Raw genomic sequence first — 25,255 nt, 5'->3', positions numbered from 1 at the left:
AAAGGCATGGCAACAGGAACACAGCTAAACCCCAGAGACCTTAAGGTGCAGAAGAGATAAACCTAAATCCTGCAGTTAATGAACCAAAATCAAAGTCTGCGCTGTCTTAAAACAGATTCTTTCCCCCTCCTGCTGTTTAAACCCCAAAGAATCTCAGCTCCCTAAACCTAGTAGGTGCTCAGTTATTAGGCAAGGCAAAGATGCTTGCATCTTATGCCAGGAAGATTTAGTAAGTGGTAGCAATTACCACAGAGCGCATGGCCAGGCCAGAGCTTCCCTAGGCAATCACATGATGGAGGAGTCCTATCTCTGACTCCTAGGCCCCCCTTTTCCTTCCCTACAATCCCCTCAGCTTAGGTCCCTGTACTGTGTGCCCCCATAATACCATCATAGCACTAGGACAATATTTCTGAAATTGCCTTAAGTTTTGTGTATCCTGTTATTGCCTGTAAGCTTTATGGAAGGAAGAACTGTCCCTGTCGTGTTCACCATTGTGTCCCCAGCACCTGCTGGACGTTAAATATTTGTTTAATGTGGTTGAAAAGAAATTAGAAACCCTCTGTATCCCACTGTCACACCCTCAACTCTGCAGAGGAGAAAAGGAATAGCAGGGTACAGAGGGAACATGAAACAGAAATTCCCACCAACATTCTTCTAGATCCAAATTCAACATAAATAGTCTTTAGCTTTCTGAAAGAAGCCCACAGGTAATGATTCATTGTTTAGTCAAGGCTCCCCTTCTCTGCCCTTTCTCATCTGGGCCCAGACCTCCCCCCTAACTGTTGGCCTAGCTCCTTCTCAGAAAACATCATTCTTCCTCCTAAAAAGGGTCACACAGCTGAGGACCGATGTGGAAAAGTTCTACGGGGAAGAAGAATTCATACAACTTTCTATCTAGACCAAAGAATCTCTCAACTAGGATCCTCTCTGCTTCCTGCACACAAAGGGAGACTGAGACTAAGGAAAAATACCTCTTCTTTCTTCCCCTTAAGCCACGGGTAATTCTCATTCCAGATTCACAAAGGTTCTCTTGCTCTTGGAAGCCAGGAGATAGCATGGAAAACTGATCAGAAGATAAAAGGCTATCTTCTAGGGGGTATCATCCAAAATGCTCAGCTCTTTGGAGATTGGAGAGATTGGTTGGGGTTGGGATGTAATGGGGAAAGAAGAGGCAATAGAAAGAGGGGGGATAAAGAAATTGGAATGAGGAAAGAAGCAAGCAAACTAAAACGATTCCATTGGGCTTCCCTGGTGGCGCAGTGGTTGGGAGTCCGCCTGCCGATGCAGGGGACACGGGTTCGTGCCCCAGTCCGGGAAGATCCCACATGCCACGGAGCGGCTGGGCCCATAAGCCATGGCCGTTGAGCCTGTGTGTCCGGAGCCTGTGCTCCGCTGCGGGAGAGGCCACAACAGTGAGAGGCCCGCATACCGCAAAAAAAAAAAAAAGATTCCATTGGCGCAAAATGCTCAGGTTTTCCCTACTGATAAACCTCAGGTAACACAACAACCACTTATCCAGGAACTAGAGCCTCACCTCTGCCTCTTTGCTCTTCTTTAACATGGCCATGAAGGCTGAACTCTTTAGTGGCTTAGATGAAAGCATGTGTCATCTTTCACGTCTCCCCCATCCCTTTTTGTTTCCCCAACTCTCCTTCCCTTTTTTGCTCACACTCAGCCTTGTGTCTGGTAGTTGCTGAATGCCATGGAGGCTGAGCACCTCCATGTCATCTCGAACGTAACCAACTCTTGGCCACTGGGGCATCTCCTCTTGTTCCAACTAGCCATTGTACTCAAGGAACACAAGCCAACATTAAATTCACATTAGCATTGGGTCACGGTTAGACATTTTATCAGGCGTTGGAATACAAAACAAATTGTAAAATTATCTGTGATTCTGAGACTCTCCGTGTTGCTGCTCTAGCCAAAGGGGCAGCAGAACATGAATGGACTGTGAATCAGAAAACATGAATTATTCCATCGAGTTCTACCCTGTGGTAAGACTTTAGGCAAGTCATTTAAACCTTTTGGTCTGTTATGAGCAAGAGCGAGAGAGAGAGACAGAATAAAAGAAACATGTTAGTGTTTGAAATGTTATAAACTCCAAGTTCCATAAGGCCCCTTAGTAGCTATGGTTTAAAACAATCTACCAATCTATACTAAAGATACTATCAATCCAACAGAAAATAAAGGGGAAGAGTCATATTCTAGGAACCAATCCCCCCTATCTTACTTCACCTTGGTTTCCAATCAGCAGAATTCTAACACCGGGAAAATTTCTTTATTATTCTTATTATTAGCCTGCAGGGGCCCCCCACAGCTATGCTAGGCTGTCAGGCAACTCAGTGCAGTCTTCTGTGAACAGGCTGCTTTTTTATGGCACCTGGATATTGATGCTCTTTTCTTAGCCTGTCCAACCAAACCGCTCAGCACCATCCCTGTCTGGGGAGAGACTCCTGTGTCATAGCTCTTCTGTGTCTCCTTTTCCTATCCCTTTACTCTTCTCACATATGAGGGGGTCATTGTTGGCACTGGGGGCTAAAAATTACTCACGGAAAAGTTATTTTCTGACACCCTGCCTCCCCAGCTCCAGGACCAGCCCTATGGGTAAGTCGTAATATTGAAATAAATCAGGATACATATTTGTGATCTAAGGAAGCAGGAGAATGGCAGTGGACAACTGTGACAATGGTAGGGGTACTGGGATATAGGCATGGCCAGGGTCTGTAGCAACAGAGGCACCTGACATCAGAAGGGTGACTTTCAACTACAGGTCTGAAACCAGGACTGGGAAAGAATCTAAGCATTTGATATCTGATGTTGAGATTAAAGTACAAGATATATGCTGGCCTTTGGGAATGGAAGCTCTCTGGGAATCAGGAAGTTAACAATAACAGCTATGAGAAAGGGTTTGGAAAATCGGGAGGAAAGTCTGGACCCTGCTCTTAGGGGTTTCTTAGGTTCCAGCTTATTTGGACTTCTGAGTTTCACTTTGTGAGAGAAACAACTGACCCAAGGGATAAGAACAGAAGAGGAAGGGGGAAAGAAAGATCCTGCTTAAATTCTGATGGATGTTTCGAAAGTATTGCAGTATCTCAGTTAAACATAACAGGAATACCCTCTCTTTAAGGTCAATGCTACTGTGAAAGTGGCAGAATAAAGAAATCTAGCTGACAAGAAGTAGGCATTATCCAAAGGGCAGTCATTAGATACTAAACAGAAGGCCTTTGCTAAGCCACATGAAAGCAACTAAGCACTGCCATCTTAACCAGGCTTTTTGACATCAACAGGTGAATGGAGAAAATGGACAGTGGTTGCAAGTAGACTGCAGCAGCCTCTCCAGATGTAAAAACACATTGCACTCCATAGGCACTCATATTCTGGCAAATATCTTCAGACACATGGACTCCATTTTAATGTGAGACCACTAATTTATTGAACACCCCTTATAAGTGTAAGCACTGTACATAACATTACATTATTTAATTCCAATAACTCTACAGGCTAGGTACTAACATCATTTTCAAAGAAGAAAATGATGTTTACTTAGGGAGGCTGAGCAAACTGTTCAATGTTATTCGGCTAGTAAATGGTAGAGCTAATGTGTGAACTTGGAGCCTATGAGATAAGAAACTGAATTCTAGAAGTACAGAGAACGTGTAGGTCAGCTCTCTTTGATTGCAAAAAATAAAATAAAATAAAATAAAATAAGACATGGGCAATGTACAGATATCTAGATAAAAATCTCTTCCTCTTTTTAATCCTAGAGAGTCTGGACTCCAAGTCACTAACTCATAACATTGGCTAGGGGTCAAAACTTCTTAGAATTGGCAAGAAGTATGATGTGGCCTCCAAGGAAGGGTCAGAAATGGTATACCTCAAGAGGCTGAAGGCATCTAAAGGACAAGATCTTTGCTCTATCTCAAGCTACTCAGTCATGGCCTGCCTGACTGATAGGACCAAGCAAGGACCTGTAACAGATGCTGAAACCAGGCAAAGGAGAAAATAAGATTCCTCTGGTACTCTCTCCATTTCAATGAGGCAAAATTACCATGGCTCACTGGGCAACTGGGCTGAGCCAGGTAAGCATGAAGCTGGATTTTTCATTTTCTTTTTTTTTTCTTTTCTTTTTTTTTTTGCGGTACACGGGCCTCTCACTGCTGTGGCCTCTCCCGTTGTGGAGCACAGGCTCCGGAGGTGCAGGCTCAGCGGCCATGGCTCACGGGCCCAGCCGCTCCGCGGTATGTGGGATCCTCCCAGACCAGGGCACAAACCCGTGTCCCCTGCATCGGCAGGCGGACTCTCAACCCCTGCGCCACCAGGGAAGCCCTCATTTTCTTTTAAGAATAGATTAAGAACAAATATACTAAAAGTGTATAGGACAGGGTTGAAAACTCATCAATAATTCTCTGAAAGAAAACAGAGTGAGTAATCCAAAGATCTGGTGGGTACAACTCTCTACGTTATGACTTACCGTCCTGTTTTTAACTGTGTACCATAGAGAAGTGCTACATTAGGTAGATGGACTTACCCACTTTTCTTCATGTTACACTGTAAGATCAGTGTGGGGAAGAATTATATCTTCAACCCTTTGCAATCAAAGACTGATACAGAATGAGGGACTTGATTACTGATAAAAGCATCTCTAACATAAACATAAAATAGAGATCTTCTGCCTTCTGTACATTGATACAGAAAAAGGAGGAAAGAATGATCTTCAGAGAATACCACAGTCACTCAACATCATCTCTGGGAAAGAAATGACATTTCTCTTCATAGCCGTACCTCCTTTCAGCGCTTCAGATACTATACTTTACCCACCAGACACAGATATACCAGCAAGGTCTCCAGAAATGTTCCTTCTCTAGAAGTTGGGAAAATAATATATTTTAACACTAGCCACCTTCCTCCAATTCCCCACCCCTGGTATGGCCTTTACCTTCCACAGGGTTGGTTTTCAGTCTACTGCAGAGATTCATTACTCCTCCATAGTGGACATTGATCTGGTTTATTGCATCAGCTGAACGCAGCTCCATGAGCTTCCTCAGGTCCATTACTGTGCAGCCAAATTCCCCGTCATGGCTCTCAATTATCGAGTTGGCTGGCAAGGCGTGTTCTGTTGGGTTCGTCATTTTGCCTGCTGTTACCAAGCCCCTCAACCAGAGAAAATGTGAAATTTCCCTTCCACTGATCAGGGTCTCTTGCCTCTCTGCCTCACTTCTTCTTACTTTTTGCTTCACTGGGAGCCCAGATGGGAAATAGATCGACTATATCTTGTGCAATAAGCTTCAGAGTGGCAACCCGTAGCCCAGATCCTTTTCTGAGTATGAAGCTTGGCAGTGGGAGGAGGAAGAGGATGGAGGAACTGAGTGGAACCGGACCACGTGTCACGATGATTGGTGTCCCCAGGTGGTGATGGAAGTGGTTGTCCAGGGTAGGTAGGTTCCTAGCTTAGACCAACTTGCACAGATGGAGGTGTAAACAGGATGTGCATGTTACCACGGAGGCAACCTTAGCAACAACCAGCGACTGCAGTGGTAGAGAGGCGGCAGGAGGAGGAGGAAGAGGAGGGTTCCCTGGATACCGATGACAACGGGATCTCTGGAATAAAGATTCAAAGATAGACAAAAAGAAACAATTAGAGCAGCATGGAGATCCAGCATCTGCAAGGGCAAGAGGTACTCATTCTAGCACAGGGTTTAGGTGACAGTTGATGTCTGAGCTGAACTGATAGCTGAGGCCTGAGCTGAGGCCCCTTCCTCCCTGGGAGGCCCCAGCAGCCTGTAGACTCCAATAATTTCAGATACACCCCAGTCTTCATACCTCACCTCTTCCAAACCAAGCAACACAAATCCTACAACTTCAGAAACTTGGAAATAAAAGGTTATGACCTCTAATTGTTCTAATGCACTCCCTGTCTATTTGAGGGACCTGCTATAGAATCTTTTAGTCTGACCTTACTTCTAAGAGGTGAGAAGAGGTCAGAAAAGGAGTCCAGACCAGAGTGATCTGGAGGGTGGCCTGCCAGTCTGCCACCCTCCCCCATACCCTGCACCCTCCCTTATACCTAATACACACATTTACAAACCAGGAGGACAACCTGGTAGAAGATGCCCAATCCTCTGCAGCCCCTCAGAATACTCAGCCTGATGCTGTATAGAAATTCTTCAGGATGCCACAGTTGTCAATAGATCAGGAGCTAAGTCCCCCCACTGCTCCAAAAAGCTTTGGGGGGGAAAGGATGAGTAAAATGCTCTGTGAGTAGGCGATACAGGGTGGAACCTTTTTACATAAAGGGGACAGAAGGACCTCTGAGGAGGAAAGATAGTGAGTTTGAAGCCTATGAGTGTTCAAGTTCCTCTTGGGGTGGCAGGAATACGACAGCTACCGATTCAGATAGAGCCCAGGGCCACAACAAGGTGAGTAGGGGAGCAAAGTTAGTCTGCGTGTGAGTGACACCGGAGGGTCTCAAACCAGCACTTCTCCCCTCAGGAAGGCATGTGTTACCTCTTACACGTGCTCACTAGGGAGAGAGGGTCAGGAGTATGTACAGGTGAGAACAGGGAGGATGAACGTGAACAGGCTTATCCTGAGCCCCGTTCTCAGCGTCAGAAAGGGGCTGCTGTGTGGCACGCAGGAGGACTGCCACACATCGGCTCTTTAAATGTGAAGGGGCTCTTCCTGAACTCAGCACCCAAACACTGGGGGCCCAGCCCCTCTCTAATAAATGGATGACATCCTTGCTTCTAGAACAAAGGAGCACAAGGACCATCAGATAAGGACTTGACTCTTTTATCAATTAATTTTCCAAAAATCACATGTGGCCAAAGTTCCTGCTAATTGTAATCAATCCTGTTCTTGGCAGGTTCCACTGGGATGGAGGTGGCTAAACCCCTCCCTCTCCCAGTCTGCCCTCTGCCTCCTCCTTCTACTATAAATTTTTAGAGCTACTCTGACTTACAAAGGGTTACGCAAGCAGGGTTTTGTTTTGTTGTTGTTGCTATTGTTTTTAAAACATCATATTCCCTTTCTTTTTAGATGTCATCAGAGAATCCTGGGGAACAAGGAGGTCTGGGGAGAACCTGAGGCAGAGTGTCAAACTCTCTTCAATCATACTGGCATAGGGATAGGCAGTACCACAGACTTTTCTCTCCAGTTCACCTTCTTCTCCAAGTCTGGAAGCAGTGGGAAGGGCTATAGTAGCAAGAAGCCCAGCTGACCCTTAAGTTGAACTCCTTAAACTTTCAAGAGGATGTTGAGGACAGTGCTGATTGAGAGCTTAACTGGAAATCAGAAGATTTTACTTTTTTTTTACTCTCTACCCACTGCCATGTTTGTTCTATGAAGGCAGAGATTTTTCATGTGTCTTGTTCACTGCTTTCTCCCCAGTGCCTAGATGAGCACCTGCACAGAGTGGGCATTCAGCTAATTCTTTTGGTGGAATAACCAGTAGTAGATTCAGAACCAGATTCACCATCTTCCCAGGTACCCCTCGGGCAAGTCACTTGGCCTTCTTAGTGCTCAGTTTTCTTAGGGCTCAGCTCCTCCCATCTTTATCTGGGGGAAGAATCAGCCCTACCTTTTCACACCATCCTAAGAAAGTGATAAAGGAAAGGGATTATAAACAGAAATAGTGCTTTGAAATCTTAGATGAAAGATGACCAGTGTCCAGTATAGGACACTCAAGTGATGAGAAAAAGCTTAATTTGATCTTAATGAACTTTTTTTTTTTTTTTGTGGTACGTGGGCCTCTCACTGTTGTGGCCTCTCCCGTTGTGGAGCGCAGGCTCCAGACGCACAGGCCCAGCGGACATGGCTCACGGGCCTAGCCGCTCCGCGGCATGTGGGATCTTCCCAGACCGGGGCACGAACCCGTGTCTCCTGCATTGGCAGGCGGACTCTCAACCACTGTGCCACCAGGGAAGCCCCTTAATGAACTTCTAAAATCTAGCCCTTTAAGCAGAAGAGCAATAATTTCCATATGCCCCTCCATCTTTCCTTGCCAGGGGGAACTCCCACACCCCCCAAAGAATGGAAAATTCCAAGGCAGCTTCATTAGCAGTAACCATTAGCTAGGTTATAACCATTAGCTATAACCACTAGGCAATGCGGCCTTGGATCTCTAGAGAAGTAGGGGCAGTCTGAAGAGATCAAAGAGGAGAGATTCTTCCACTCACACAGACAACCAATGAGAAAAGGTCACTTAAGATTAGAACACATTGGACAAGTAGAAAAGAATGAGGTTTGTCTGCTTCAGGTTGCTCTAGAGACACATATGTAGGTCAGGCACTAAGCTGCTGGCGCAAAGTCACAGGGACAGTGCCCATTTGGGACCCTTTCTTAAGTTGGGCTCTCCGTGAAAGTTCTTCCGGAATTCAGAGGCATAGCTGGTGCCAATACTTCTCTCTGAGCTCTTAGAATAAGAGCTCTCTGCACTGCTGAGCTTGCCTAGCCCCTAACCTTATTAGGCAACTGGCAAAGAAGAGTATGTAAATGCTCACACAGGCTCAGCCTCAGATGCAGTGCTCAGATGCCAAGGAGGTACCACCTCTTGTCAGGTCAACATTAGTCATTCGGCTCAGGGCCTCCTGGGTTAGGTATGTTCTCACTCCCCGTTTCTAGTATTTTGCCAGCTTAATGATGATGGGATGGAAGAGCAAACTCTCGTCCCTTCCTGCGGGGGCAAGAAAGCATACTATTTATATGATCATTAAATCATTTTAATTTTTTTCCTCTTAAAGTTCTGTAACATCTGTTCTACAACTTGCAGTGACATGTAAAAGGATTGTCATATCAACTTTAGGTAGGACAGCTGTGACTCCCACCTTACAGATGAAGACACTGAGGTCCAAAGACATAAAAAGTGATTTGTTCTTTGGCAAGTCAGTGGCCTTGACTGGCTGGTCCTCTTTTTGTTATACCTTACTCCTTCCCTCAAGTCTGGACCTCCCCATTTTCTGACAAATACAAGTCCTTTAAAAAGTAGGCAGCTTTGGGATACAGAGAACACACATAACCACTTAGAGGAAATGCTGACTCTTACACTTGCTCTTTCTCTTTCAGGATCGACTACATCACATCACAGGCAATGAGGGTGAAAGAGACCCCCTCCTGTTCCTACACATACCTGAGAAGCAGACCACCCTATGTTTCCTGATGACTCAATATGCAGCTAAGCTCCCTAGCAAGTTCTAAACTGAGGAGCTGCCCGAGACAAAAACCTCATGCCTTAAGTCACCAAACCACAAACAATAGTCAGACACTGTTTCCTCCAATTTTGTCAAGAAATCCCTTACTCTTAACTTTCCTGGGGTACGTCCCCAGGCTATGAGGAAAAAGGGTAACTCCCTATGTAGGGAGTAAGGTATTCTGAGAATCTGAAAGGAAGAAAGGAACCCACCCCCTGAATCTCCCCTGCCAAAGGCTCCTATTGAATCTGGCGTGATGCATGGGAAATGAAGTATGAATGGAAAGAGGAGAAAGGAAACAGGAGGGGCCAGGGGCCTAGGGCTTCAGGCTGGTGCAGCACTGCAGCCAGACCTGCCTGGAATAATAAGTAGCTATGCTCAACTCTGGCTTCCGGGCTGCAGGCAGGGGCTGTTCAGTGGAGCGGACTCTCATGCCCTGCCCTCTTCGCTGGGCTGGGAGCCTCTGCTCAGAAGTGAGTTGGGTGGTAGCACTTGGAGATGCTGTGTTTGGAGCGTCAGTGCCAAGAAGGGAAGACCTTGTGTGGGTGGGGAGGGGGGTGGCATAGGAGTAGGCTGGGCCCCCCTTAGAATGCACCAAACTGAAATATGAAGCCTGCTTCAAGCCCACACTTCCCCGAGAGAAATCATATATGTAAACACACACGCATGCGCACACACGTGTGTACTGTATAGGCAGCAGCCTAGCATAGCAGCTGATATATAGTGGTTGGTCCATACATAGTAGTTATTTATCATTATTCCACATATTGTTTCACTGAATCTTCACTAACAGCCCTATAAGGAGAGCACCCCATTTTATAGCAGGGAAATAGAGATTCAGAGAACCAGGATTTGTGTCCTAGTCTGAATCCAAAGCCACCCTGCCTCAAGTACAAGGACAATCCTGTAAGAAAAATGGAAAAAAAGCTACAGATTTACTTCTTACAGCTTGATCAGAAGGCCCATATAAACCTATCTATCTGTCCCTGGCCCACAACCCCTGAAGCCTCTACAACACATCAGGGCAGGCATAGGGGTAAAGCTACAGCTTGTGAGGGGCAGACACTCCCCACTCCATCCCCACCCCCACACATACGTATCCCCCCAGCCAGAATGCCCTTAGCTCTGGATTGGCATGATTCCAAGTATATCCAGTTCCCACCTAGAGACCGAAGGAGTGGGGCTGAGGGCTCCCTCCCCTCCTCATCTCACACCCAGGGCCCTGCAGCCCGGTAGGGACTGGGGAGAGGCACAGAGAGCCCCGGCTCTAGATTCTCTCCCTCCTTTCTCCAGCGGGGGCAGTTCCTCGGCCATTACCCACAGTGTCTTAAGCTTCACTCCTTTTCTCGCCACTGTCATACCTCTTAGAGGGGCTTTCAAGAAAGCTGGCAAGCACCTGAACATGGCAGGCTGCCCAGCACGAAACCTCCCTGGTTGGCCCTTCTCTCTGAAAGTCTAAATTCTACACGAAGGCTACTCTGCTTCCTCCTCATTACAGACCCCTTATTCCCATAACCCAGAGTCTAGCCCACCCGCGCTGGTTCCCACCACTTGGGTGTAGCAGCCATCCTCATCGTGGTTCCAGGTTCTCTTTCCCTCCCCATGCCCGCCCTGCCCTACTTGCTCCCCTAGTGCCTGCTGACTTGCAGAGCAGACCTGTGCACGTACCCTCCTTCAGTCTACTGAGGCCCTTTGGAGGCATATGGGAAGAAGGTCAGAGGCAGAGGATGTTGGCTAAAGTTCAGGTAGTGGGCGGCACCACCTGTCATCATCAGCAATAGCCATGCTGGTGCCAGGAAGCCAAGTGAGGGCTGAGGCACCAAAACCATGCCTCTGTACTGACTACAGCACGACACACGGTAGCCTGTGGGTTCTGGTCCTGGTCTTGGAACTCGATGCTAATTCTCAGCCAGCCCCTAGGATTTGGGTTCTGGTGGGTACTCCCTTCCTAAAGAGAAAACATCACTTGCTGGTTAGGAGGTGGTATACATGAGGCTCCCTCCCTTACCCTCCCCCTCCCCAAGTCTGCTACCCTGAGAGTGTCTTCTTCAATTCAGCAGCAGAAATGCAGTGCTAGAATCAAAGCATCTATCCGGAGAAAATGTCTTGCCCTCAACCCCTGGGTCTCAGGGATCCAGAATTTCCCCTCCTCCTTGGAGCCACCTTGTACTTGACGGAACTAAGTCTATGCATACCCTGGATCCAGTCATCAAGTGGGTACATCTCCCAAAGAAATTCTCACACAGGTTCAGAAAGGGGCATGTGTAAGGATATTCACTGGGGCATTATTTGTGGTGACAGAGAGTTGAAGGCGACCTGGGATCCCCTCTCCCAGTGATGGACAGGTGAAATATGAGCTAGATAAGAGGGGATATTATGCAACAGTTAGAAAGACAGATCAGATATACACACAACAATATTGCTATCTTAAAAATAGTGCTTAGTGGGGGTAAAAAAGGTGCTTTAACAAAAGTTAAAAACACATGCATCTAAAGCAAAACTATACATTTTAAGGGATGTATTTAAACAAAAAGATACATATTAACACATGAGAATGCTGCTCCTAGGCAAGGAAGGGAAAAGACATGGGATATGGGGAAACAGTGAGCACAGGAAGGGCCTTGCATGGACCAACGATAATACTGGGCCATGAATCCATAGTATGATTGACTCAATAGTCTGTACCTGAGGTCCCCCAAAAATAAAACATACTATGATGCTGAAGCCTGGAGGGGCTGTACTGTCTAAGATATGCTATGACAATGAGGACAACACTAATCAGTTCTGGCCAGATGCCTTCAGAGGGCAGGGAGAAGGTCAGGCCCATAGATAGCACAGTCTTCTCTCAACAGTGATACCAAGAATTGACCCAAGGCTGATGACAGTCTCTTCCTGATCATCTCGCCTGTTGATCCGGCCCCTCTCAGAGACTCCAGGAACCATCAAGATGAAGACAGGAAGCTTCACAGTATGGGTTGGGAAACTGAAGCTGGCATGTGCCTAGTGGGGCACTGTCACCCCCCTGCATTCATCCTAATAATAGCATCAATGGATCAAGATGAAAACGGGCAGTCCCTTGAGCCTAGAGCCATAGGGAATATACCCTTTTTTTCCAAATATTATGAGTCATACTGGCCCGGGTCACCTCCGTGGCCTCCTGTGACTCAAGGGGTGTTGACGGAATGTTCACAGCAAGCTAGAGCTAAAAAAAATGTAGAGGATGGAACAGCAACCTCCCCCGCCTTCAGCTGACTAAGGAGGACAAGAGGTGACTTCAGGTGGTAGCAACAGTGCCATCCAGAAGGTCTGTTGTCTAATGAAAGGAGTGCTGGCCAGATTGTGGGAAATGCTCAGGATATGGGTTAGAAGGGTACCTGCCTCTAACACTAAGGTGCGGCTGCTCGAAACTGGGACGGTTAGAGGCAGACCCTTGGGCAGCAGCATTCAAATATCCAGTACACACACTCTCCTGGGCAACACAGATTGCCTTTCTTGAGGCTGCGGCGGTTTTTCCACATTTTGGTCCCAAGGGAATCAAGGGGCTTTTTAGCAGCTGGATTGGATCCTGTGTTATTTTTAGAAACAAATTTCAGCAGAATCATGCCATGCTCATGGAGGAGGGCCAATCTTCCTTGACTACTGGAGTCAGTCAGGATCTCGCCGCTCCCGGGCCTCAGGCTCTGGGGAGGCCTTGGGGTGAGAGGGAAGTTGCCTGGCCTCAGACTGAGGAGGCCACATGGCATCTACCAAAAGAGACCGCCGGGGCAGCTGTCCCAGGAGCTCAGCAGGAGAGGAAGCAAAATAACATTCCTGTGGGACCCAGACACTAGCCAGAGTACCACACCCTGGACACTGTGCCTGCCGGCGTCCCATCGCCTCCCTCACTCCACGGCAGTCTTGCCGGTACAGCCTACACAGAGGGCCAGCCCCCGCCGCTGCCTCTTCCAGGCCCTCTCAGCCCAGCTACTTCCCGGAATTCCCAGGCGAATGGACAACGGCTGCATGCTGAGAAGATGGAGCTCACCAGGAAAGAGAGCGGGGAGCATTCCTGAATAGCCATCGCCTCACCCCCCAGTTTCACGCTTCCCTCTTCACACAGGAGGCGCTAAGTCAGTTCCGGTCTTTAGAAAGTGGGCAGACCATACTCTCTGGCACTTCTGTTGTGCCTTGGAGCAGTGATCCTGAAACTTGAGTGAGCATCAGGAGGACTCCCAGGAGGGCTCCCAGAGTTGCTGGTTCAGGAAGTCTGGGGTGGGGCCTGGGGATGTGCATTTGTAACAGACTCCCTAACAAGAGGATGCTGATGCTGGTCTGGGTACCACACTGGAGAACGACGCAGAGTTTACAACGTCGTGAGAACCTCCAGCAACACCAGGCTAAAGCACTTTGAGAGCCTCGATTGGGGGCCCAGTCCCGACACTGTCCTCAGATCCAGCCTGACAGGGGAGGCACAGGAGACTCTTGTCACATCTCGCCCTCCTTTAGTCCTTCCAGAATGTTGATCTCTGCTTCCATTCATCCTGGGGCAGCGCCCTTTCCCAGAGAGACCCATGATCCTCCCAAGGAAAGCTCCTCTCCTGTGAGTCCTTGAGAAAATAGACTTGAGAGGACCTCCCTGAACAGGCTGCAACTGAAGCCAAGATTTATTCAGAAAGTTAAAACAAGATACCTGGTGAGGTTCAGAGGAAAACCCAGACCCCTTTCCGGTTCTGGTGCAGCTAAGCACCCTCTGCACTCCTGTTTCCTACTCGGCAGGAGATGAGAGATGGTGTGGTACCCAGGGGCGGGGGAAAACGGACACAAAAGACACCCACCACTCACTTCAGGCTCCCCAAATATTACTGCCCCCCCAGCACATCTGAACCCCATGCTGCTTTTGCTCTGTCATTTCCCACAGCCCCCACAGAAGGGCTGGTCTGTGGCCCCTGCAACACCTCTCGGGGGGTGCCTGCCTGCTGTGCTGAGGCCAAGGCAGCGGCACGGGTGCAGCTGATGAGCAACAGCAGCTGCTGTTTTCCAGTTGGGGCGACAGGCTGCTATAAACACTCGACAAGGTTGCTATGGCAAAGTGAGTCTGCAGCCTGGCTATGGTGTAGCTATTTATGTGCCTGTAATGGCAGAGTGGTCTGTTTTTTATTATTTTACTTTTAAAGTTTTCCTTTCCCAACCCCCTAAAACAGCTTAAAAAAAAATGTCAGCACAACTTTCTTAGGAACAAAAAGAGTATGGCCAGACTATAGAGCAGGCGGTTTGAGCCAGCAAGGGGAACACCGAAGTGAGGTGTTCGAGCTGAGGTGTCCTCAGCTCATCAAGGAGAAAGGCCCAAACTCAGGGTTTTCTCACCTCTGCACCACTCACACTGAGAAGAGACAAAAGCGCTTTGTCCTCTTCCTTCCTGTCAAAGGCTGGCTCCAGCCAGCAGCATTCCTCGCATCCCTTTACTCCCCACCAGGCCCCACTGGCTGCCCGTATCATCAGGATGAAGATAGGGAGACTTCCACCAGGGGTCGTGGGAAGAGAGCCTCAAAGCAAGCCCCACCCCCTACAACCTGGGTACAGTGCCACCCAGCATGGAGCCTGGTCACTCCTGGCTGGAGGGCTGCAGGAAATGACTTCTGAGGTACCTCTGAAGAGACACATGTTTCCGCCACTTGTACAGAGAACTTTCATCCAATTCTTACTCCTCAGGGAGCTCTGGGGTGAAGGGATACTCCTGCACAACAAGATTCAAGGCTCTAGTCAGGGTGGTGAGGACCTCTCACCAGCACCAAGGAGTCAGATGCTGAAGGATGACCGAAAGCGAGGTTGATTTATCCTTGAACACATATGTCTCCAGGGCACTAGGCACTTGGGAAAAGATTTTGGTAGAAATAGCGAGTACCTCCTACCTCTGGCTACTGGATGGGGCACTATAGCCTCCTACCTTCTCCACTCGCCCAGTCAAACTCAGAGTAACAAATGAGAACAAAGAAATGAGCCATCAGGCATAGGCAGCTCAAGAGGGGCAAGAGCGTGGAAGATTACCATGTGGTAATCTCACACACACACGTATACACACCCACACACATACACAACTGAGCTGAGAGTGTGTGCTGACTGATAAATATGCCAGTCACTAAATGGTATCTAAGGAAGAGAGAGACACCTTCCAGAAACAGCTGCTTGGAATACAAAAGATGCTGCAGGATTTTTACCATTCTTCTTTCTCCACATTATTCCAGCTCCTTCTGGATTGTTATACACTTAGTAGGAGAAAAAACCCCACTGCCGATGGGCATATTAATCAGATTAAAAAATAAAGTTAGGGCAGTGTTAAGAAGAGCAAATCTCACAGACTGTTCAATTCTGTCCATCTCAGATTATAACTGAATGTCTTGCAGATACCACTATGGCTCAGAAAGGCTATCAATGAGAACAGCCCCCAAAGGGAAGAGAGAGGAAGAAGGGGGAAGCTGCTGCTGATTCCACAAGGGAAGCACCCTCTGCTGCCCCAGGAGAGGTCAAAGTCCTAACTGACAGCCGGGTGAGCTGATAAAATCTTGCTGGGAAAATCAGAACTTGGGACACAAATCAGTCTTGGCAGCACCTTGAGGTCAAAAGAGCAGAGAACGCATGGTTTCTAGGCTTGTCAAACCAACTGTCATCAGCGTCCCGTTGTTCCTGTAGGGTAGGAAGGGAGAAGGGAGGAGGTGAGGAAAGGGCCCGATATGGGGCACCGTCCTGGATTGTCGGGAGCAGGCTGATAGCATCATAGACACCAGTGTTTCTGTTCCTAAGTCTCAGGGTATTTACTCAGGCTGAGTGGCCGTTACGTGGGAATACATAAAAGACAAAGAAACAGACATGTCTCAGAACCCCCAAGGTAGAGCAAGCTTCCAAAAATCATGGTTAGAAAGAGCATCTATTCAAAAGGGCTCAGATCCACAGTGATGGACACAGGGCCCATTGTTGAAAGAAACAACGAGCAGGCAGAGAGGTGACTCAGACCCAGCTGGTGGCTGTTTATGGAAATCTCACGGGAGAGAAAGAGGAAGGTACTGTTTATTCTCCTGAGTGAGCAGAAAGGTTGTATCACCTCTCTCTCTCCCAGTGTCTGTCCCAGTGCCCCACCTAACATGTGGAGTTCATGAATGAACCACCCTTCTCTGCTCCAGTATGCTTTTGTTTCTAAGGGAAGGAGAAAGATGGAAGGCCCAGAAGGGGACCCAATCAGAGAATCAGTTGTCTGTAAGTCCCAAGAACCACAGCCTCAGCACAGGCCCCATCTCCCCCTCTTCCCTCTGGGGCTATAAAGTGTTGGTGTATTGGAGGCACATCACCCTCGTTCTCCAAGACACAGTCACAGGGCTTTTCTGGTGTAGACAGAAGGGAAACCAGCCATCACTGTAGGAATCATCCACTCTCTAGGCAGAAGCAAAGGTAAACTATAAAGAATTCAAGTTCTCCTAACACCCATTTGATTCTAAACTCCCACACACAGCATTTTGAACATCACTGCCATACCTCCAAGGAAAAACCTGGGAGAACTATGATGATGGTGCTTGGGGGGAGGTCTGTAGGAAGTGGCAAAAAAGGATGTTTTCTGGATTATTTTTGAAGCACTGAGCTACCAAAAATCATGGGAAAAATACTCAGTACCAATCTCTTTCCACCTCCTCATTTTTTCTCTATACCTCATTTCCAAGCCTCTCACTTTGTTTTTTCACATCTCTGTATATCCCTTTCCCCCTCTCTCCCTCTCTTCTTGCCTCCTTCCTTCTCTCTCTCTCTTCCTCTCACCTCCTCTATCTATCTATCTATCTATCTCAATCTCAAAATCTCTCTCATTCTCTCTTTTCCACATCTCCAAGGACAGCCTAAACGGACAGAATTCCATTCTCCTTACCTGGGTAATTTCTGAAACCAATCAGCCCTGTCAAGTCCACATTGGCTCAAATAGCGAAAGAGTATGGAAGTGCTGAGAGGCAAGCCGGGAACTCATGGGGCTGCCACAGCTAGAGCCAACACAGGGCTGATCCGTGTCATGGATCATGGATGATGGGCCCAAAGGCACACAGGATGAACTCTATGAACCAATCTGCATTCTCCCAAATCTACCTGGAGCTTGCCTGGATAAGTCGAATATGTAGTATCTAACTATGCTTGAAGCAGAGGCAACCACTGAGGACTCAGAAGTGAGAAGCCCTAACAGAGACGGGGGGAGAGGAAGGATATGAGACTACTCCTATGGATTAAAAAGTAAAGTCAGGATTTAGTATGCTCAGCCATTCCCAGTCCAGTGTAAATAGGACGTGGCCTGATGGAGGAAGAGGCTGGGAGATCAGACAGATGTAAAATACACCTTGTGCTACAACTGGACTCTGGCTCCTTTCAGTACTCCCACAGAAGGTGAAAATTCAGAACTGAACATGATAAACTAGTCCTAGCCAACCACAAGCTGCAAGGTGGCTCCACTATTCCACCTGAATTCCACTCTGAGCCTATAAAACTGGGGCTGGGAATAGACAGATGGAGGCAAACGTTCAGCTCCCTGGTGACACGGCCACCTTCTCCTAGCTCTCCCCAACACCGTGCAAGGATTCAAGGATTTGCAGAGGGGACCAGAGGAGGAGCAGCAGAAGGCATCCTAATCCAGCAGAGCCAGAACTCTGTAGGCATCTCACACTATTTACCTAACATTTGCTTCTGCAAAGGTTTGTGGGAGCTCCAGTCTCACATGCCCTGGCTAGCTGTTCCAAATCAGTTAAGACCTCTATCTCCAGAGAAAATCCTTTTCAGTGTGGGGGGAGGGGTCAGTGCCCTCCCTTCAAGGCTTCAGCCGCTAAACCCTCCCATTGCAAGCCTCCAAGTCCAAAGAGAAGCCAAGGACAGGCCAGCCCACTCTCTCCCCTCCCACCTCCAGCGGCCAATTCAAGAAAGAGGACTCCGTGGGGGAAGTCCCTCGGCAGTGAGGCTATGGAAACTTTGCCGTCTAAGGCTGTGGAATTCTTCTACCGGGCTCCTGCATTTAATCATCACGGCTCCCTGGATTCCCTACTTGGGGCTTTAAAAGGTAGCACCAGAACAAGAAGTACAAACATGTCAAGAAGAAAAAGAAAAAAAAGTTGGTGTAAGCTAAAAGATAAGCACCTCCAACAGAATCTTCTAAGCAACCGAGTAATTGTGAGAAGGGAAAGGAGAAAAGAGCATAAGAAAAATAAGTGTGGACCAGACACTCCAGAATACGCTTCAGGATTCCTAGCTAATGCTGCTTATATTCATACTCTGGATCTTACAGGGGATGTTGCTCCCATTCCTAACCAACTTGTAAAAGGATTATATTGGGGTTGGTTTGTTTGAAACTTTCTTCTTCTAGCAGAACTGAAAATTCAGAGGCTCCTGTCCCACTTTGGAAAAACGTGTTAGAGACCTCGCAGCTGTGAGTACAAGGCTTTGGAGCATTAACTTCCAAGGTGGTAGAAGTGGCCTCTTAGGCCAAGTTGCCATGGTTTCCAAGAAAACAAACAGAATATGGCCCTAAAGAGGGGTAGGAGGGAGAACTGCCTTTTTTTTCCAACGGGAGTAGTTTCAAGAGCCAAGACAGGAGGGGGATATCGTAAAATGAAGAGAAGTTTACAGAAGGTTACAGGGGACAGAAAATGGACTTGATAGTCCCCATTCTTCCCGGGGAGGCTAGGGTGAAGGCCCCATTTTTAGGATGATAAGGCACTATGTAGGGGGTGAAATAAACCTAGGAATTACATAGGAAGATGAGCAACTTCTCTTCAAATGCCCAGCCAACCTAACCTAGGAGGCAAGGGGAGCAGAGGCTGAAACTGAGTTGCTTCGGGAAAGGCAAGGACCTCCAAAGCCTCTGAGTTTTGCCTGCAAGAGACAGGTGAGACAACCATCCCCCAAAGTGATGTGTAGAGGTGCTGTTCCCCAGAACTGAGGCCCACCCCACTGGCTGCTCCCTACACCAGCATCAGCATACTGCCTCCCAGGCCCCCTGGTCAGGACTCTTCACTCTTGTTCCAAAAGGAGCCAGATGGGGCAAAAGTGTCAAGTGCCAAAATGCTACCATGTCTTTCCAGCAGGAGCTGGCAGGTGAATGGGGCCACCTGGCCTAGGAATTCCCTTTCATGCTCGTGGGCAGCTCTCTGCATTGTACAAGAACCCCCTGGATGCCTCCTCTAGAGCTGCTGCCAGCTTGACTCATACTGGAGAGATGGAAAGGAGACAGACCTGCTCAGGACTCCACTACACCCAGAAGCAGTGATTGCAGCACCTTTGTAGGTTAAGTACCATGTATGCCCCGCTACCTTCTCAAAGCAGAGTGGGGCCAGGGGTTGACTGGCCACAAGCTAGGAGGCAGGCCAGACCTAATCACAATTGCATTACTAGTAACTGCGCTCAAGAGTAAGTTCCTCGGCGTTGCAGGGAGCAGATCCTCCGCTCTTCCTACCAGCTACAGCGAACACCTCACAGAGTCCCAGAATCACAGCCTGGTAGGGAACTTTGGGGAAAGCCTAATACAAACCCCCTCATCTTACACTGAAGCCTCTATGAGTCAAACACTGTGCTGGGCACTAGGACAAAAAGACTATACAATCTAGATGGGGGACTTCCCTAGTGGTCCAGTGGTTAAGACTCTGTGCTCCCAGTGCAGGGGGCCTGGGTTCAGGGAACTAGATCCTGCATGCTGCAACTAAGAGCCCACATGCCACAACTAAAAGATCCCGCATGCTGCAACGAAGATCCCACGTGCCGCAACTAAGACCCTGCCGCAGCCGAATAAATAAATATTAAACAACAACAAAAAAATCTAGGGGCTTCCCTGGTGGCGCAGTAGTTAAGAATCCGCCTGCTAATGCCGGGGACACAGGTTTGAGCCCTGGTCAAGGAAGATCCCACATGCCTCGGAGCAACAAAGCCCGTGTGCAACAACTACTGAGCCTGTGCTCTAGAGCCCACGAACCACAACTACTGAGCCCACGCTCCTAGAGCCTGTGTTCCGCAACAAGAGAAGCCACTGCAATGAGAAGCCCGTTCACTGCAACGAAGAGTGGCCCCCGCTCGCTGCAACTAGAGAAAGCCCGCGCGCAGCAACAAAGACCCAAGGCAGCCAAAAATAAAATAAAATTTTAAATTAATTAATTAATTAATTTAAAAAATCTAGATGGGAAAGCACGGGGCAGATGATGCAAAGAAATCTGTCTTAGGTGTCAAATGAAGGGCGGAAATACCTCACTTACCCATTCACCTGTGTGTATCCAACACCTCCAGGGTCTGCTCTGCTTGGCCAGCTTGCAGCCATCACGTGACTGCCAGGGAGCGCTCACTCACAGCACCCCCACCCCCCAACTCTGGGCTCAGCCCACACCCTGAGCAAAGCAGAGGTTTCTTACAGCTTTCCAGAGCTGCTACATACAGGTGTGCAGAGTGTGCCCTGAATATGATGAGCCATGGTAAGGAGGGGGTTGGGAGATGAGACATGCTAGGTTTTGCCAGGTAGGCTATGCACCCATGCGCTGCGTTCATCTGAAGGGAACATCTTGCTAACATCTTTATAAAGGTGTCTTACGGGCTGGCAGTTGCACTTAACCATCAACCTGGCACACTGCCTTGGGTCAGTAGACCCTAAGAAATATCTAAGGAAGAAAACCAGAAGTGAATCCAGTGTGACCAGAGGATACACCAGAAGCAGCCAGCCCCATGGGCCCAGGCCCTGATGGAGCTCTGGGGGCCAGATCTGCCCACTGTTGGCCAGGCTCCTGTCCCTCACAGCTCACAGGCTTTCCCTTAACAGTTCTTCCCAAGTAGCACTAGGCTTGCCTTCCCGTCAGCACATTTTCCTCCAAATCCATTCTGCCTAGGTCTTAATTTCCTCATCTGAAAAAAGGAGATAATGAGAGTAACTGGCTTCATATGAAGTTGAGAGGGTTATTACTTCTTTTTGTGTGTGTGTGGTACGTGGGCCTCTCACTGTCGTGGCCTCTCTTGTTGCGGAGCGCAGGCTCCGGACGCGCAGGCTCAGTGGCCACGGCTCACGGGCCCAGCCGCTCCACGGCATGTGGGATCCTCCCGGACCGGGGCACGAACCCGTGTCCCCTGCATCGGCAGGCGGACTCTCAACCACTGCGCCACCAGGGAAGCCCTATTACTTCTTTTGTATCCAAAGCTCCATTGCCTTGAAGAGGCAATGATGAAGAATGATGAAGATCATTTGCATTAAGAAGCTTTTGCAGAATGGAGGCAACCAAGGCTGCCCCTTTGTCAGAGGCTCACAGTGCCTCTGGCCACCTTGTTCCTATACCTCCCAGTACTGGTCTGGATCCTGGCTCTATGTGCCAGGAAGACACTGATACTCCTCTCCATAATCTCCAACTTTTGCAGCTTTATCTTGGGAACCTGTGTGCCTGAGGTTTTCTGTTAAGTGGTGTCAGGAAAACTGAGGAGAAAGGCAGAAAAGTTCATGAGAGTCAAAGACGATTGAGGTAAGAACTCGCATCCGGGTACTGCCTGGTAGTTTCAAAGCACTTTGATGTGCGATCTGAAAGCAGCCTTTTAAGATAAACAGGACTCGTGATATTATTCCTTCTACAGATTTGATAACACATGGTCTTAAAGGTGACATGACTCAGTTAAGGGCACGCAACCACAGGAAGAGCCTACAAGCTAAGACATACCACATGATACAAGTTCCTATAAAGACAGTGGAGAGAAACAGGAATAAGAGAGAAGTCAGCAGCCTATATAAAACAGTCAGATGATTTGAGGCCCAACCCAGGATGTTGAAGCTGGGAGATTCCTGTCCTGATGAGCTCAGAGGATTAGTATAGGTTCTCCCACTTCCCCTGAGAAGTAACTGTGAGACACGCTGAGGGTATGCGTGATGACGGTGTGTGTCATCATCTTAGCCACGGACACCTTGAGGGTACAGATTGTGGTCGACATAAAGGCTATGCAGTTCTGGTGCATTGATGGGGTGTGAAAGGGAGAGAAGCAGAGAAGGGAGAACAAGAAAGGGTGGAGGAAGATTCAGAGAAAGGAAGAGAGCCCTTCCCTTAAGGGAACTCCCAGATACAGAAGTCTAAATAAAGAAGACAGGACACATCTCTATTAAGAAACCCTACAATTATAGTATAGTACACACAGAAATACTGACGTGCCAAGCAGGAGACCAGAAATGACAGAGATTGATGAGAAGAAATATACAAAACAAAAACATACAAACAAAAACTTAAAAATATAAACAGGAAAACCAAAGTTGCTCTAGAGTCTCTAGACCCTTTGCCTACAGCACTGAAAACAGAGCATCCCTGGGGCAGCAGTAGGCTCTGTCCCCAGGAAGGCAGGCAAAGGCAAGCTTGTAGCCCCAGATAATCCCTTCTCTCCTTTGCCACTAGCATTTCTGGGTTCAGGTGACGTCAGCACATCATGTACCTGTTGGGAAGAGACCTCTGGAAGGGTGAAACCCCAGAAGAGGCTTCAGAGCAGAGTTTACAGACAGCACACTTGGCTGCACCCTCTCCCACCATCTGGGACAGTGACACCCCTCCGTGTTCTGCTGCAAGAGGCTGTTCTCTCCATATTATTGCAAATTATGATATGCCCAAAGAAGTTCGATGAAAGAAAAGAGAGCAGGGACTTCCCTGGTGGCGCAGTGCCAGGCCTGCCAATTCAATCCGCCTGGGACACGGGTTCGAGCCCTGCTCCGGGAAGATCCCACATGGCGCGGAGCAACTAAGCCCGCGTGCCACAACTACTGAAGCCCGCGTACCTAGAGCCAGTGCTCCGCAACAAGAGAAGCCACTGCAATGAGAAGCCTGCGCGCTGAAACGAAGAGTAGCCCCTGCTCACCACAACTAGAGAAAGCCCCCGTGCAGCAACGAAGACCCAACGCAGCCAAAAAGAAGTAAGTTAATTAATTAATTTTTTAAAAAAAGAGAGCATTCATCAACAGATGAATGGATTAAAAAACTGTTGTATATCCATACAATGAAATATTATTCGGCCTTTAAAAGGAATGAAATTCTGATACATACTACAACATGGATGAAGCTTGAAAAAAATTATGCTAAGTAAAAGAAGCCAGAAACAAAAGGACAAGGATTGTACAGTTCCACTTATGTGAAGTGCCTACTCTGGACACAAATTCATAGAGACAGGAAGTAGCACAGAGGTTGCCCAGGCTTGAGGGGAAAACTGTACGGGGGTTACTGTTTAATGGGTACAGTTTTTATTTGGGGTGATGAACAAGTTCTTGAAATGGATAGCAGTGATGGTAACACAACAATGTGAATGTAATTAATGCCACTGAATTGTATACTTAAAAATGGTTTAAAAGGATACATTTTATGTTCTGTGTATTTTACCACAATAAAAAAAAAAAAAAAAAAAAAAAAGAAGACAGGAAAGCAAGTGAAATAGTGCTGGTACAAACAGGTGAGAAGGGAAGAACAGAGTCTAGTCCAGGGCTGTGGAATCCAGCTGCTGCTGTTACCAGGAGCTCAGCCCCGTCTTGGTAGTGGAGGTGGAGGCCCAGTGGCGCAGAGGTCAGTTATCGCAGACTTGCCCAGAGCTGACAGCCCATGGAGGGCCTAGCACAACATCAAACAACTCAACAGGGGACCTGGCAAGGCTGAGTGGCAAGGCCAGGGGGAGGGGAAGCAGACTGGGGCTTTCTTTCTTTCTTTTTTTTTTTTTTGCGGTACGCGGGCCTCTCACTGTTGTGGCCTCTCCCGTTGCGGAGCACAGGCTCCGGACGCGCAGGCTCAGCGGCCATGGCTCACGGGCCCAACCACTCCGCGGCATGTGGGATCTTCCCGGACCGGGGCACGAACCCGTGTCCCCTGCATGGGCAGGCGGACTCTCAACCACTGCGCCACCAGGGAAGCCCACAACCACCTTGTTTAATAGCTTTTTTTAAAATCCCCTTTCAACAGTTGAAGAAGTTGAGGCCCAAAGTCCTATAGTTAACTAAAGTCCTATAGTGGTCAAGCCCGGCCATGAACCCAGGTCTGCCTGAATCCAAAGCTCCTGCTCTCAGCTATTATATGGCTACTTCTGCATCAGAGAAGAGAGGGAAAGTCTACTACGTGGTAGAGCGGAAAGTAGGTGTGGTTGAATTCCAAATACCTGGATTGGAATCCAAGCTCTGTGACTCTGCACAAGTTCCCTACCGATAGCATCTATCATTTAGTGAGCACTAAGCATTTAATGAGCATTGTCATGTGTCAATCACTGTTTGACTTATTTTCACAGATAAGAAAATTGAGGGGCATTTATGCTCAAAACCACAAAGCTCCTAAGTAGAAGAGCCGCCGAGTTTCATTCTCATGCCACCTGATGCTTTTCTTTTTTTTTTTTTTTTTTTCTGTACGCGGGCCTCTCACTGCTGTGGCCTCTCCCGTTGCGGAGCACAGGCTCCGGACACACAGGCTCCGCGGCCATGGCTCGCGGGCCCAGCCGCTGCGCGGCATGTGGGATCTTCCGGGATAGGGGCACGAACCCGTGTCCCCTGCATCGGCAGGCGGACTCTCAACCACTGCGCCACCAGGGAAGCCCGATGCTTTTCTTTTTATCGTGTTTCTCAGAGCCTCAGTTTGTTCATCTTTAGATAGGAATCAATATTCACTCCCATTTAATTCATTCGTCAATGAATGAGTGCTTACTAAGTTCCAGATCTTGTTTTAAGCACAGACATATAGTAATAATAGAAACTGTACATTTTAATGCCTACTTTGTGCCTGGTACTCTTTTGTGTATTACATGAAATTATGAAGATAAATGATTCAAAATGACTAACATGACATCTACTCAATAAATGGTAAGTTATTATTTTCTTCTATATCATAGCCTTAACCTTTTTAAACTGTCACATTTCCTATTGTCTTCATTCTTTTCTTTCTTTCCATTTTCTTCCCCTCCACTAGTTTGGAAGTTATATTCCTAGTTTTTTAGTGTTAGCCTAGAAATCTTAAGAATCCTAGAATGTATATTTAACTTAAAAACGTCTGGTAATCAATATCTTTAACCTCTTCCCAAACAATACTCGGACCTTAGAACACTTAAACTCTACTCATCTT

General features: G+C 47.9%; 1 protein-coding gene across 2 annotated transcripts in view; it reads right to left on the bottom strand.

Annotated features, from left to right (window-relative positions):
- ATP2B4 (ATPase plasma membrane Ca2+ transporting 4) overlaps nt 1–25,255 on the bottom strand; it is a 92,886-nt gene that overhangs the window by 44,970 nt on the left and 22,661 nt on the right. For both annotated transcript variants that reach the window (XM_081224289.1, XM_081224290.1), the window contains exon 2: nt 4,937–5,598. In XM_081224289.1, the coding sequence (XP_081080415.1) occupies nt 4,937–5,129 (193 nt within the window). In that variant the 5' untranslated portion in view covers nt 5,130–5,598. The remainder of the gene's footprint in view (nt 1–4,936; nt 5,599–25,255) is intronic.

The sequence above is a fragment of the Mesoplodon bidens genome, assembly GCF_964165515.1.
Source record: "Mesoplodon bidens genome assembly, chromosome: 2".
Taxonomy (NCBI): Eukaryota; Metazoa; Chordata; class Mammalia; order Artiodactyla; family Ziphiidae; genus Mesoplodon; species Mesoplodon bidens.
The sequence above is the reverse complement of the archived record's forward strand: the minus strand, read 5'-3'. Positions and strand labels throughout refer to the sequence as shown.